Below are 15758 nucleotides of genomic sequence, written 5' to 3' on the forward strand. Positions count from 1 at the left end.
CAAGTGAACTCCAATACGATCCTGAAATCGAGAAGACCGCTCGCAGGTTAAGAAAAGAAACTAACTTGCGCAACAAACAAGCTTCTTATTCTTCATCCCCTGAATCAGAATCTACTGTCAACTTGGTTGATTCATCCAGCGATTCTGAAATAGAAGGAACAATGGCCAACGAAGAAAGAACTCTAAGAGAATTAGCTGCACCAAATGTGAATCAACAACCGCTCTGCATTGACTACCCAGCTTTGGAGGTAGCTTTTGAATTAAAATCTGGTTTGATTCATTTGTTGCCTACTTTCATGGACTTGAGAATGAAGATCCTCACAAGCATTTGAAGGAATTTCATGTGGTATGTTCAAGTATGAGACCGCAAGGAGTGACTGAAGAGCAGATAAAGCTACGCGTTTTTCCGTTCTCGCTAACCGATAGAGCTAAAGAGTGGCTCTTCTATTTACCCCCTGGTTCTGTAACTACTTGGGCCGAGATGGTAAGGATGTTTCTTGATAAATTTTTCCCTGCTTCAAGAGCCGCTGGCATTCGAAGGGAGATATGTGGAATAAAACAAAAAGATACTGAGACCCTTCACGAGTATTGGAACGATTCAAACGATTGTGTGCCAACTACCCTCAACATGAGATTTCTGAGCAACTTCTCATCCAATATTTCTATGAAGTATTACTACCCATGGAGAGGAAGATGATGCACGCAGCTAGTGGAGGCGCCATAGTGAATAAGACTCCTCACGATGCTAGGGAATTGATCTCCATCAAGGCTTCCAATTCACAACAATTTGGCTTTAGGCAAGACACATCTTTAAGAAGGGTGAATGAGGTAGGTTCGTCCTCCATTGAACATCAACTATCGCATCTCACCTCCCTTGTTCAACAACTAGTTGTAGGAAAAACGCAACAAGTGAAAGCTTGTGGGATATGTGCTACGATAGGTCACTAACTGACGTGTGCCCTACACTTCAACATGATTCTCATGAGTACGCCAATGCAGTTGGAAGGTTTCCAGATCCACCACAAAGGAAGTATGATCCTTACTCAAATACCTATAATCCAGGATGGATGGATCATTCTAACCTTAACTATGGACCAAGACCATCACAATTCCAGTGTTTTCCACCTGAGTAGTCTTCTTCAAATCCAGGTATGTCCCTAGAAGAAATTGTCAAATCACTTGCAACTAATACACAACAATTTCAGCAAGAGACAAGAACAAGCATACAAAATTTGGAGAATCAAATGAGTCAATTGGCATCCTCCGTGAGTCGGTTAGAATCCCAAGGTAAGTTACCTTCACAAACCATTGTTAATCCAAAGCAAAATGTTAGTGCAATCACATTGAGAAGTGGAAAGGAGTTGAAGGAACCTAGTTCATTGGAACATGGGAGAGCCTTAGAGAAAGAAACTAAAAAGGAAGTTGTTGCTCCTCAAACTCAGAAAGACCAACCTAAAGGACTCAAAAGCAAAAAACCGAAGGAATTTGTCATAGAACCTCCTTTTCCCTCTAGATTCGCTAAATCCAAGAAAGAAGCATAAGAGAAAGAAATTCTTGAGACATTTCGCAAGATTGAGGTAAATATTCCTTTACTTGATGCAATTAAACAAGTACCTCGATATGCTAAAGTACTTAAAGAATTGTGCACCAACAAGAGAAAGCTCAAGGGTAATGAAAAGGTAAGTATGGGGGAGAATGTTTCAGTTGTCCTCCAGAAAAAACTACCCCCCAAGTGCAAAGACCCATGTATGTTTACTATCCCTTCTAAACTCGGTAATGTTAGGATTGAGAGAGCAATGTTAGATCTAGGAGCCTCAATAAATATCATGCCTCTTTCTATTTACTCATCTCTGAATATTGGTCCTTTGAAAGAGATAGGAGTGATTCTTCAACTTACTTATAGATCTAATGTATATTCTGAGGGAGTTTTAGAGGATGTTTTGGTGCAAGTTAATGAATTGGTTTTTCCTGCAGATTTTTATGTGCTTGATATGCAAGAAGATGATTATTCTAAGTCAACATCAATTTTGTTAGGAAGATCATTTTTTAAAACAGCTAGGACAAAAATTGATGTAGATGATGGTACACTTACCATGGAATTTGATGGTGAAGTTATTAAATTCAATATTTATGATGCCATGAGATGTCCTGGTGATGTATCCTCTATTTTTGTCATGGATGTTATTGACCCTTTAGCACATGAAACTTTTAATAAAAATGAAGATGACAAGTTGAAATATACACTCAACATGAATTTCACTTCTAAAGGATTGCAGGGAATCATGAAAAAGTCTGTGTTGGATCTTGATTTGCAAGATACCAAAATTGATTAACCTCTTTCTCACACCAAGCTTCTTCCTTCTCTTGTGCATGCACCAAAATTGGAAACGAAGCCTTTGCCAAATCATCTGAAGCATGTATATTTAGGAGAAGAGGAAACTATTACGGTTATCATTCCCAACAAACTTTCTCACTTAGAAGAAGAAAAGTTGATTCGAATGCTTAGAGAGTACAAGGAAGTTATTGGGTGGAGAAAAAATTTCTCTATTGTTGAAACACAAAGTTTGGATACAGGTCAAATGTTTAAGGTCAACGATCATCGTTTGAAACCTTTTTATGAAGGTTCTCTGGCGCATACTACTGATCAAATCATTTTGGAGTACCCAACTTAGGATGATTGAGAAGCTACAACGTCTAGCCAAAGACGTTAAAGAAAGGCGCTCTTGGGAGGTAACCCAATTTTTCCTTTTTCAATTTCTATTTTCGTTGTTTTTATTTTCAATTTTATTTTTATTTTTTTCCTTGACTTATTGGAGTACAATTACTCTTGTTTTTCTCTTTAGGTCAGAAGATGAATTTTTGCAACCGTGGGCACGCCTTACAAAAGAAGAATTATTCCTAAAGTCTCTCACTATCCAGAAGATGTTTTTGTATAAGACGTGCTCACGTCTAAACTCAACACCACTTCTGGTTCAGGAAACAAGATTCAAATATTTTTTAAAATATAAATGTGCCTTATCTTTTCTTTATTTTCTGTGCTCCTTCAGAAGAATGAGCGCCACCATCCTTCCTTCCCGCTCTACCCGACCCACGTCTCCACTCAGTCCAAGAATCAACCCAGCCAACACACAGTGCCCTTACCCCCAACTCGTGACAGATATTGTGGTTGATGCTCAACATTTTCAGGGGAGTTTTCTGCTCTTATTCTTTTATGGTTTTTGAGCATCTACTTTTGATACATTGAGGACAATGTATGGATTAAGTGTGGGGGAGAGTATTTCATACATGGTTTTGCTCTGAACATAATGTTGCTTCAATTTTTTTTCTTTTTAAAAAAAGTATGCTTTAGTTCTTTTTTGTGATTTTTCTCTTCAAAATTCCAGATTCTTTCGATGTTTATCTTTATATGATTTGGATTGTTGTGAATTATCGAATTAAGTTGAAGCATAATAGGGGATTAGCTTGAATAGTTGAATTCTTATTTTCTACACACTGGTTGATTACTCTTGATGACTGATTGAATGAAAAATGTGTGGGAGTTAATACATGTTTACCCTTTTTGCGAGTTTTTGCGCCAATGAGCACTCCCTTTCAGCATGCTCCATTTCTTGATTGAGTGATTGCCATACATAGTTAATTTTTCTAGAACTTCCTTTGCTATACATGTCAAAGACCACATTTTAAAATTGATGCATCAAGAATGATAAGGGCATTTAGGTGAAACCACTTTTAGCTTTCGTAAAGAGCCTACCCTAATTATCATCCTTAGAAAGCCAATTTTGAGCTTGAGCCTTTTTGTTTGAAATTAACCATGGTACAAGCAAACATCAAATTCTTTTTGTTAATTTCCCCTCTTTTGAACCTTGTATTGGAGGATTGTATGAGCTTCTTCACATGAGAATTCAAGTTATCTTAAGAAGATCGGAAGATGTTGGAATATAGTGATTCGAGTTGCAATCTCTTTCATTGAAAAAAAAAGAAAAAAAGAAAAAGAAAAAAAAGAGAAGCAAAAAATTGTGCAAAGGAAATAAAGAAAGAGAGATTGTGCAATGAAAAAAAAAGTTATATGGCTTGAAGAGAACATTTGAAGATTGAGTTCCATGTGGATAAGTTTGTACGACTCCTTCAATAAAACAACTCAAATTCCTCTCTTACCAAACTTCACCTAAGCCCCACTACACCCTGTTTAAGACCCTTAGGTTTTTATGCATTCAATTCATTGACTAATGCTGAGGATGTGATAGGTTAGCAAGCCTATGGTAAAAAATTTCTATGTTTTGGCTTGAGAGTTTGTTGACACCCTTAAACACTTCGAGCGTATTGAGTGAATCCAATGTGAGGGTATTAGATTCCACTGCATTTTGATTTCGAAAAGATTGATGGAGTGATTATTCATGTGTGTTGGTTTATGAGAATTTCTTCTACGAATTGCTCGTTCCTTTCTTATGTCTAGATTTGAGTCTTTAAGGCATGACAATTTTGATTGTGGAAGGATGAACAAAGGAAGAAGAAGGATTGATATTGAGAAGAGTTATGAATTTGAACTATTGTATGCTTGAGGACAAGCATTGGTTTAAGTGTGGGGGAATTTGATAAGATGCATATTAGACATATATTCTATGATATTTTCCTCATATTTGAATAACTAAAATTGATTAAATTATGGATTTTGATTATATTTCGTATTTTGTGGATTAGGTTGAAGATTTGGATAAAACAAGTTCAAAATCTTATGATTAGCATGATCTTCACAAAATCCCCGAATTAAGGAGGAAAAATCGGAATTCAAGAAGCTAGCAAGACCACAAGAAGTTTTCGCGTAAGGCGTGGGCACGGCTTATTCATCCTGAACTACAGCAGAAGAAGTCTTCAATTAAGGCGTGGGCGCGCCTTACCAGTCTGTACAACCCTAAATTAGGGTTACGAATTTACAAGGAAAAAAGAGTTTAATGACGTCTGGAAGATTCTTTTGAATTATTCTTATCTTTAGAAAAGGATGAGGGCATTTAAAACTCCTATTTTTGTGGGATTTTCTTTAAGGGAAACTTCTTTATCTAGAATAGGAAAATCCTTATAAAAGGGGAGCTAGGGTCATTAGTTTTACATCAAGTTTTACATTAAGTTTTCTTTATTTTCTTTTGGTTTTCTTTCAATTATGAGTAGCTAAATACTTTTGTTCCAACTGGAGGATAATTGAAGCTTTGGTTCTTCAAGGATTGTGAGATCTAAATAATTTTCATTGTTCTTTTACTTCTTTACTATTTATATATCTTCTGTTTTTATTAAGAATTATCGTCTTGATTGATTGTGCAAAGGATCCGTTGTTCAATTATCAAGTTGATAAATTGCCATTTAGAACTTTAAATCCGTAATTGTTTAAATGTTCTAATATTAGTGGTAAAGTAACATGGTTGATTATGATTATGTTATGAAGGTATATAACCTAGTCTAAATGAATCGAGCTTGTGTATTCGTTGGCTAGAATTGGTGGTCTCTCTAGTGATTAATGTTGTTGGTGGATTAAATCTTAAGAGCTTGTCTAGGGTTGTTCATTAACTAGAGAAATAATCAAAGAACTTCTCTTGATTATCGAGAAACTAAGGAGAGACAGGTTGTTAGAGCTTCTCAATAACCATAACCAATTTAGTGAAAAGTAGAAGATTTTATCATTGCATCTATGATCAATTCTTTGAACAAATTCTAAAATTATACCTTTAGTTGGATATTTGCTTAATATTAATTTCTCTCAATTTTTAGTTGATTAGATATGCTTTTTATTTTTACTTTTCTCAATTTTAAAACCCTTTTTCTTTGCTTTAATTTCCGTTAAAATAAATCTACCCAATCCCTGTGGATTCAACCTTGCTTATGGCTACTACAATTTTATATTTCCAAAAGCAAATATTATTATTTGTTGGATTCGACACCCACCAGATTCCGACTCGATTTGATGTTTGCTACTCATTCCTGTGTTTAAATTCTTCGTTTATGTGTGTTAGTTAATATAAGTACATTTGTGAATCTTGAACCTCCTCGTTTAAGTTCCAATATACAGTATTCTCAACAAAATTTTATGTTTCTTATAATCATCCCATTTGGTGCCACCATTTAATATGAACAAAGAAGATAAAGTACATTTTTAAGATTGGATTTAATTCATGGATGGTAAGATTGTGGTTAATTAATAAAATAGAGGACGTAAGATTATAAAATAAAATTATCAAAAATATTAATTATTTAGTAAATTTAATAGGAATATTTAAATAAAACTACTCGTATGGCCCAACCCCGAATCGTTACATATTCAATAAGAGATAATTTTTTTAGATCGATGGTTGTAATAGATATTATGTTAAATTCGCACAAAATTATCTAATTTAATTATTGACTTTAGTGGTTAAAAATAGTGTTATTTTTTTTAAATTTTCGAGTTCGAACAGCTGTGTATACATAATGTACATGTGTTGTCAATAATTAGGAAAGTTATGATCAGATATTACCTTATAATCACTTCATATTTTTTCAAAAAAAATTATAAATTACTAATAAAGGCCACCGTGTCAACGATCGGAGATTAACCAGCGGTTGTTCAAGATCTTTCAATGAGCGTGAAGAATAAAAACAATAGTATGAAGAGTCAAAGAAGTATTGAATATTTTTTTGTCCTTTCGGTTCCTAAGATTTTGCCTTAACTGCTCCGGATCGACTCGGGTTGCATACCTAATTTTGGTGGGTAAGTCTCTAAGCAAAATTTTTTGTATACACAAAAACTCGAACTCGAAATTTACTTAAACGATATCAAGCTACTTACTACTTGAACCAACAAATGATGGTACTATTGAATATTTTACCAGTTTTGTACATTAAGAATGAGTAAATACAAGCTATTTATTTACACAAATTAACAACCAGCTAACTACTTTTAACCTTCCTAACCAACTCTCTAACTCACTCACAGCTCAGCTTTCCATATTAACACCAGCTTTAGAATAGGTCGAAGCCCATATTTTGCTTCTCTAACTTCATATTAGCCGAAAGGAGGGGGGGGGGGAATCTCACTACTCTCTTGATTGTTTTGTATGAGAAATGAAAGCCATGGAGATATATCAAATTTTAAAGGTCTAATTATCAACCAAACTGACATTGCAGTTGGAGTGATTACTAAGAAGTGGTCATGAATTAAGAAGCGGGTGAAAAAGTTGCGAGTGAACTAATATTAGGGTTAACTACACGATCAATTATGTTTGTCTTTTGTTCACTTTTAGCCATTGATTTCAAAAAAATAATATATAATTACTTTCGTTATTATTTAATTAAGATATAGTCACTTTCGTTTATATTTAATTAAGATGTAGTCATCACGGGTTAACTGTTGTTAACAATTAACAAAATATGTGACGAGATAGTTTGTTATAATCACACATTTGATCTCTCTTATTTACATATTCTATCAATTTAGCCATACTTTTAAATAAATTTTAACATAAAATATATATTTTTAAATGGAAATAAAAATAAAATATTTTTAAATTAAGTTAATAATAAAATATATTTAATATGTTAATATAAAAAATATTTTTTAAGTTAACTTATATAAAATATTATGAATTTAAGTATTTATACACTAAGATACACTAAGATACAAAATATATACATTATGTTGTCTACTTTAGACCAAACAATGGTCTTGGCATGACATGTAGAATCATTCGATTGGAAAATTAAATTTATTTTAATTTATTAAAAGTATGACTAAATTAAAAAAAATATGTAAATAACATAAATCAAATGTGTGATTATATCAAAATAGTTATCTATTGTTATCTGCAGTTAACTCAGAATGACCGCATCTTAACTAAATAAAAATGAAAGTAATCATATCTTATGTATTTTGAAATCAATGACCAAAAGTAGACAAAACACAAACAAAGTGATCATCCGTATAATTAACCTTTAATATAAATCGAACTGAATTGAGGGACAATTCAAAATATATATATTAACATAATCATTATTAAATTCATATTTTATATTAATTATTTATTAATATAATTTTTTTGTTGATTGTACAGTCACGTAAGGTAACAGAATGTCTTACCATACATATTTTCGAAGGTTTGCTTAATATATTGTACTTTTGTCTTACTATAAATATTAAAACGCAAATTTGAAAAAAAAATAATGATTACTTAACTAGCTAAGGAAACAAGGCAAAACGAATTGTATAACAAGTGCAATAGTTGTAGGAATTGGAGGTAATTATTTTTAATATACGAGAGAATTATAAGATAATATTTATTTTTAAAATTTATTGATAAAGTACACAGAGACGGAGTTATGTAGACACTTAGGAGCCACTCTATCCCTCTAACTTTTTTAACATTAAAAAATATAAGAATAATTACTTATTTAGGTCTTTAAATTTTGATTTATTTTAATTTTTCCATTTTATTTTGCCCCCTTAACTAAAATCATGGTTCTGTCTCATAATGTACACATATCTTAGTGACACAATTGCTCGAATCTGATTTTTTTTAAAAATAATATTCTCTTTTATTACTGAAATCATCTGATAGATTATAACTGTAATTCAGTTGCATCATATTAATTGTATTTACAAATATGACATTTGGGGGTGGGGGTTTAATAGCCATGAATATCATCGACGGCAGAAGAAAACAGAAATGGAAATATACATATAAGATACCAGAATAAAGCTTAGGTGAAAGTATTGTCAATTTCATCTATAGGCATCTTAGCTTTTCGCTTCAAATACGTAAGGTTCCCTCTGTTACTGTAATTGTTACAGTACGAGAAAGACTAGCCACCAAGGCAGCTGGATTCTTTATTTATTTTTCTTATTTTATTATTTCTTATAACAAATAATATGCATATCGTAGATAGACCAAGGGGATTTGTGGGGGATGATTGTGCCCTAAAAATTTTAAATTCTCGTATAATTTAAGTATTTCTTTATTTTGTTCGTTGATAATCTAATTCCATCCTTAAACTTTATAAGTTTAGCCTTAAAATTTTATAAATTTAACCCTAAAAAAGTTGTCCATCCATCCTTGACATACATTTTTAGGCACGTCGTGTCTAAAATCTAATTAGATGGGTACATGTTGGCTCTATTGTTTATGAAGAATAATCCTTTTAGAATTTGTGGTTGTCCCTTCAAGTACAATAATTACTAATATTCGAATCCGAATTTTCTTCCTAAGAATGTGACATACTGCACTTAATACTTAAGAGTAAAATAGATGAGCATATGATACTAATCTCAGAATCCATACAAAATAGACTTTAACTATATATAACACAGTATAGCAACAAGAATCTAGTTCAGATCTTGCTAAAGGGAGTCGTAAGCTGTAACAAACAGTTGTAACAAAACCAAGACAATTTATTGCATTAACAGTCAAGATTCATCGATGAACGTACGTCGGAAGTTGCGGTCTAGGAATCGCGAACCTTTACTCTGTTAAGATCTAGCTGTGGACGAAGATATTTCGAAGCCATTGTTCGAAATTCCAATCCTCTGTGGCACTCATAGCTTAAACCTCATTCGAAGCAAGGAAGAAATTCCTCTCCAAATTGCCTATATATAAGTCCTTTGAGTCCCTCCAATATTTATCCAACAATAACCAAGCAATCCATCTCTTTTAACGCAATGGAATTGTCATCAGTATTTCATGGAAGGAGCGACCCTCATATTTTCTCAGCCTCAGGTGGCAAAGCGATGGGCAAGCTAATTGAGGCCACCCATGAGTTTGCTGGTTTCGATATCAGCATGAAACCTGTTCTCGACATCGTCGAGGACATCTTTCGACGAGCAACCCCGGCTGCTCCGGTAACAACAGTTCAAGTTATGTAGTCTTGGTGGTTGTCTTTATATATAATATGTTTAATGATTTAATACTACATTGTTTGCATAGGGAGCACTCAAGCAAGTGGAAGATGCTAATGATGAAAGAGCTCTCCCTTATTCTAACCTTGATGAGTTGATGGACGTTTTAGCAGTCACTATAAATAGAATTTCCTGCGAGGTTTGAGTATAATCTTCATCTTCTCTACTACTACAAAGAAATCTGGTTGATTTTTTTTCTAATAATGGCAGATAACCTACCGGTTGTCGATCGGAGAAGATGCGCATTCGACAACTCTAGCAGTGGCTCAGATAGTTAAAGGTTACTTGTGGGATGCGAAGATTGTGTTAGCCTTGGCGGCATTTGCGATGACTTATGGTGAATTGTTGCTGGTGATTCAGCTTTACGCCACTAATCCACTTGCCAAAGGAGTTGCACTGCTCAAACAGTTGCCTGAAGTTCTCGCCCGACCCGACCTTTTGAAACCGAAATTCGACACGCTTGCCGCCCTCATCAATGCGATGGTGGTGGTTGCCAAGTGCATTGTTGAATTCAAGGAGCTTCCCTCGAAGTACATTAGCCCCCATGACCCAGAATTGTCATCAGCTAATGCCGATTTCCCTTCAGCTGTTTATTGGACCATCCGGGGTATGGTGGTTTGCTCGTCACAGATTATGAACCTCATTAGCATGGGACATGAGTATGTCTTCCTGCCTCCAGTACAATTAGACAACGGATATAGTATGAAGAGTGTTTCATATCTAATGGTTTTCATATAATGTTTGATGTTTCCCTTAGGCTCTTACCATCGACTGCAGATTCATGGGAGTTGTCGAGTTTGACACACAATATCAATGGCATATACGACGACCTTGTGGAGAAGCTCAATCTATGTCGTAAACGCATTAGTAAGCAGTCCTTTTTGCAAGATTAATTACACGAAATTATACAGATCGTTGCCGTAAATTGATATCAGCAAACTTTTGTTAACTCGATATAGATGAACGGAAGGACATCGAAGCATTTCAAACGTTGGTCCGCCTCTTCGAAGCAACACATATTGATAATATAAAGATTCTTAAGGCTCTGATTTACGCCAAGGATGACCAGCCGCCACTTTGGGATGGAACTACCAAGAGAAGGGTAAACATAGCCAAACTGAAGATAAGTACACTTAAAATTGTTTTAAACAATGTGATTTTGATCACTTGTACCAAATTACAGGTTAACATTGAAGTGCTGAGGCGAAAGAGTGTGCTATTACTCATTTCGGACATTGAGATCCCGGACAAAGAGCTTCTTATTCTCGAACAAATATATAACGACTCGCGAGGGCAAACAGGGATCGAGAGTCAGTACGAGGTGATTTGGATCCCAATTGTCAATAGGTCCACCCCGTTTGATGACACGAAGATGACTCAATTCGAGTCTGTACAAGCGACGATGCAGTGGCACTCTGTCGTTCACCCTTCGATGATTCAACCGGTGGTGATTAGGTACATCAAAGAGGTGTGGGGGTTCAGTAAGAAGCCTTTGCTAGTGGTGTTGGACCCTCAAGGAAAAGTCGTGAACCATAATGCGATGCATATGATGTTTATTTGGGGAAGCGCGGCATACCCTTTCACCAAGCTCAGGGAAGAAGCTCTTTGGAAAGGAGAAACATGGAGGATTGAACTCTTGGCAGATTCAATTGACACCAACATAAACAATTGGGCAAGTCCTATTCGAAAACCCTACTTGAATTTGATTGGAACATATAACAAATCCATGTTTTAACTTCTAATCTTGTGAGCCATTGTATTTGCCATGAATTGCAGTTAACAGAAGGGAAAGTCATCTGCTTGTATGGTGGAGAGGACATGGATTGGATCCGGAAGTTCACAACAGCCGCGAAAGCTGTTGCGAGAGCAGCCAACATCGAATTGGAGATGCTCTACATGGGAAAAAGCAACCCGAGAGAGCAAGTTCGAAGAAACATGACAGCGATCAAGTTAGAGAACATCAGTCATACATTGCCAGACATTTCGTTGGTATGGTTCTTCTGGGCACGGCTCGAAAGCATGTGGCACTCGAGAGCTCAGCACGGCATGACCGTACAAAATGACTTAATCATGCAAGAGATTTTGACAATGCTCGGCTTCGATGGAAATGATCGAGGATGGGCCGTGATAAGCAGGGAAGCCGATGAAATGACGAGGGCTAAGGCAGATACTGCTTTGAAAAGCCTCGAAGAATACAAGGCATGGGCGACAGCGTCAGCGGAAAAAGGTTTTGTTCCGGCACTGAATGATTACATCAAAAGTCTTCAAACCGAGCACCACTGCAACTGCCTGATACTACCGGGGATTAGTGCTGCTGCAATTGGAAGCTTTAATGAGAGAGTTGTTTGCGTCGACTGTGGCAAGCCGATGGAAGTACTCCTAATGCTCCGCTGCTGCACCGATTGATGTTTAGGCCATCGCTGCTCGACTGAGCTCATTGGAGTCGTTATGGAGTTGACATTAATAACTACGTAAGGGAAGATGCTTTGCTTGATGCTATAGGTTGGCGAATAAAACGTTGTGAACTTTGTTAAAGAATTCCCCATGTATTAATGGCTAATGCATGCCAACTGTAGTTAACCTTCCAGGATTAGTTCTTATTCTCGCATGATGAAATAAATGGTAAATTAGTATCTATTTTGGTATCTAAACTTTTAATTTTGTTAAAAACCGTACCTAACATTTAGTTTTCGTTTCCTTTCCGTACACCGTTAAAAACTTAACGTTAAATTTTGAAACCTAAGCATCTCATTCCTTTTAGTCGAGGGAGTATCACTCAAACACTTTCCGGTCATCTCCATCCAAATCTCGGTTGAGAGTTAAACACGTATTACTTCATTTAGTGATCAAAGATAACGATCAATGGCTCATTCATATCAAAATAAAACGTTAGAAACCAAGCTAAAATCAAAGCTTGGATCCATGTCTTGTTATTTTAGAATGCGATGATGTTAATTCAATTACGAGAGCAAGCTAAATCCAAGCACGATGAGTTGATGATTCATTGAATCCTCCACTAATGATACGACACTTGAATCCAAGCAAACACACTAATAACCTACTTAACAACATTAGATTTGGCTCTACCTCGGAATTAAAAGCCACTCTACATTGGAATTTTGTAAATTGTTCATTCAACGATGAACCAGTTCATCAAATATATTCTAATTTCAAAATACATATACCAGGAGACAGGTAGCACTGTGCAAAATAATAAAGACGCACGGCGCTGTTTAAAACTGGTTGATTCTTAATTTATGCTTCGGAAACATGAACATCCCTCACTGTTAAATCTGAGAGCGTTCACCAGTAAGAAGCAACTGCTCACACACAAAACAACAATATAAACCAATTCTTCAAGAAAACTGGAAAACTCTAGTAAAAAATAAAGATATCTAATGCAAGCCTTCTGGATTCCTGTAACAAGCCAACGAAGGTCGCAACCCCTATTAAAAGCTATTGAATTGAAACAGCAGGCACCAACAGAAGATTAAACCAAAATATGGAAGAATAGTAAACGAATGACTGCCTCATGGACAGCGGCGTCCTATTGCTCAGTGAGCGTGGGGTTTTATAGCGGCGCTCTGGGATTGCAGATGGGGAAATGCGAGGTGGAAACCCTAATTTGGGGGAAATTACCAAAAGACCATTTGGGCTTGAATTTGGTAAGATGAATATGGTCCCTCATAGTAAGTTGTATAAAACGGAAAGCACCAGGCTCGACTTGCAAAAATTGTGAGTTGCAAAACGTCAACTAAACCCCTTTTTTGGGCCATTACCGTAGGCTCCAACATTATTTAGAAAAAAAGGTATCAACAAATTATTTTAAGGATTTACGGTATTTTTTACAATGTAGTCCATGAGATATTATTTTTTATTCCAAATTTAATATCTTAATATTTCTTGTGAAATTCGTCACCTTATTAAAAATTATTTTTTCATATTTTTAATATAAATTTAGTTTTTAGAGAAAAAAAAAATTAGAACTCATTATCTGGTGACGAGTGTAACAAATTTTTTCAGCCACGTTCCATGTCAACATATCAAATTTTGGTTATGGGTAAAATACATGTTTAATATATAAATTATAATTTTTGTTTTCTTTTGGTACCTAAATTTTTATTTATTTTAAATTTATACCTAAAGATTACTTTTTTATATCATTTTGGTACATCACTGTTAAAAGTTTAGCGGAACAAGCATGACATTTTTATGGGCAAATTACATCATTTATCACTCAACTATATTCTCACTCCTATTTTGGTCACTGAGTTTAATTTTTTAATTTGTGACATCATATTTTTATTATTAATTTATTAATATATAATTAAAATAAAAAATTAAATTTAATAACTTTCAAATTGCTCCTAATTTAATCACTCTAACTTTTAAATTTAATTTTAACAGCGAGGTACCAAAATGAAATAAAATGTAAACTTTGGGTATAATTTTAAAATAAATAAAATTTAGGCACCAAAAGAAAACAAAAATGATAGTTTATAGATTAAACATGTAGTTTACCCAATACCAAAATTGATATATTTACATGAGTATTGTAGTGAAATGTGTTGACATTTCAAAGCTCAAAAAATTGTTACACCAAAGTTTTTAAAAAGAAAAACTAAATTCATATTAAAAATTTTAAAAATAATAATAATATTTTTTTAAAGAAACTCGTCACCTCGAGATGACGAGTTCGTCCTACACTATAGAAAATGTCGTAGATCCCAAAATAATTTTTGAGATGTCTCATTGGGCCAAATAATTATTTTGGTTACCCTATTGGGCCAAAAAAACCCAACTAAACCCATCATATCCCTTCAATGGGCCTTGTTTGACAAATTTTCATGTTCCTATTTCAAGAAGTGAATAAAAATGAAAAGTTTTTAATAACAATAGTATTAAAACATATTTAGTTAATTATTTTCATTTGGTAAATAAATAGAAAAATAAAAATATATTTCAATGGAAATGAATCAGGGTTATAGCTTGTTGGATATCTAAGTATAAGCTAAAGAACACATGTAAAGTAAGTGAAGAAGATGACTTGAATTACACTGATCTACACTCCTCACATCCTTATATACAGTTTTACAAGGTTGTTATAGTCTTAACAAACTTAGTAACTAACCACTAACAAACTCAACTAATCATTAACAACTTTAACTCCTAGCAAGCTTCTAGAATCACTATGCTCGAGCAGTGCTCACGAACTCATTATGCCAACATTCCCTCTACTTCTTCTTTTCTCCTGGTCTTGACAAAAGTTGTACCCCAATCTTTTCCCGAAACACTTCAAAGGTTGCTTTGGATAAAAGTTTAGTGAAGCCATCTGCAATTTGATGAGTTGCAGGAACGTAGTTCATGCAAAGTTGTTGAGCTGCCACCTTCTCGCGAACGAAATGCACATAAAGATCTACGTGTTTCGATTGAGCATGGTAAACTGAGTTGGCACTCATTGCCATAACCCGTGTTCTCACACCAGATAACAGATTTCTTGTGTTACTTCAGCCCAAGTTCATTAATTAGCGTGCTAATCCACGTAACCTCTGTTGTAGTATCAACTAGACTTTTGTACTCAGCCTTCATGGTCGATCGTGAAACAGTTTTTTGTTTCTTAGAGCTCCATGCAACCAGGTGATTATCAAGGAACACTCCAAAGCCTGAAATTGATGGACGATCGGAAACATTGGCACCCCAGTCAGCATCAGCAAAAGTTGAAACTGCGTACCTCACCTTGGATGGAAAAAACATCAACCCATACTTAAGAGTTCCTGTAAGGTACCTCAAGATTCGTTTTACTGCTAGTAGATGACTTACATGAGGTGCATGCATAAATTGGGCCACC

General features: G+C 34.8%; 1 protein-coding gene and 1 non-coding gene across 2 annotated transcripts; one reads left to right on the forward strand and one right to left on the reverse strand.

Moving 5' to 3' along the window:
* The first annotated feature begins 9634 nt into the window (after positions 1-9634).
* LOC120182641 (protein SIEVE ELEMENT OCCLUSION B-like) lies at positions 9635-12347 on the forward strand. The gene is made up of 7 exons (XM_039187559.1): positions 9635-9853; positions 9939-10049; positions 10121-10569; positions 10668-10777; positions 10870-11012; positions 11094-11582; positions 11687-12347. The coding sequence occupies exons 1-7, from the start codon at positions 9674-9676 to the stop codon at positions 12314-12316; spliced, it is 2112 nt and encodes a 703-aa protein (XP_039043490.1). The 5' UTR covers positions 9635-9673; the 3' UTR covers positions 12317-12347.
* A 740-nt stretch (positions 12348-13087) lies between these two features.
* On the reverse strand, positions 13088-13231 carry LOC120182663. Its single transcript, XR_005521852.1, has one exon. It is a non-coding gene; the product is annotated as a small nucleolar RNA snoR137 (small nucleolar RNA).
* Between the last annotated feature and the right edge of the window lie 2527 nt (positions 13232-15758).

This window comes from Hibiscus syriacus, unplaced genomic scaffold (assembly GCF_006381635.1).
Source record: "Hibiscus syriacus cultivar Baekdansim isolate YM2019G1 unplaced genomic scaffold, ASM638163v2 tig00112699_pilon, whole genome shotgun sequence".
Taxonomy (NCBI): Eukaryota; Viridiplantae; Streptophyta; class Magnoliopsida; order Malvales; family Malvaceae; genus Hibiscus; species Hibiscus syriacus.

Excerpts from the sequence above, each read along its gene's own strand:
- LOC120182641 (XM_039187559.1), top strand. The coding sequence starts at position 9,674 with ATGGAATTGTCATCAGTATTTCATGGAAGGAGCGACCCTCATATTTTC. Across the intron at positions 9,854-9,938 it reads GAGCAACCCCGGCTGCTCCG|GGAGCACTCAAGCAAGTGGA; the intron begins GTAACAACAGTT and ends TTGTTTGCATAG. Across the intron at positions 10,050-10,120 it reads TAAATAGAATTTCCTGCGAG|ATAACCTACCGGTTGTCGAT; the intron begins GTTTGAGTATAA and ends TAATAATGGCAG.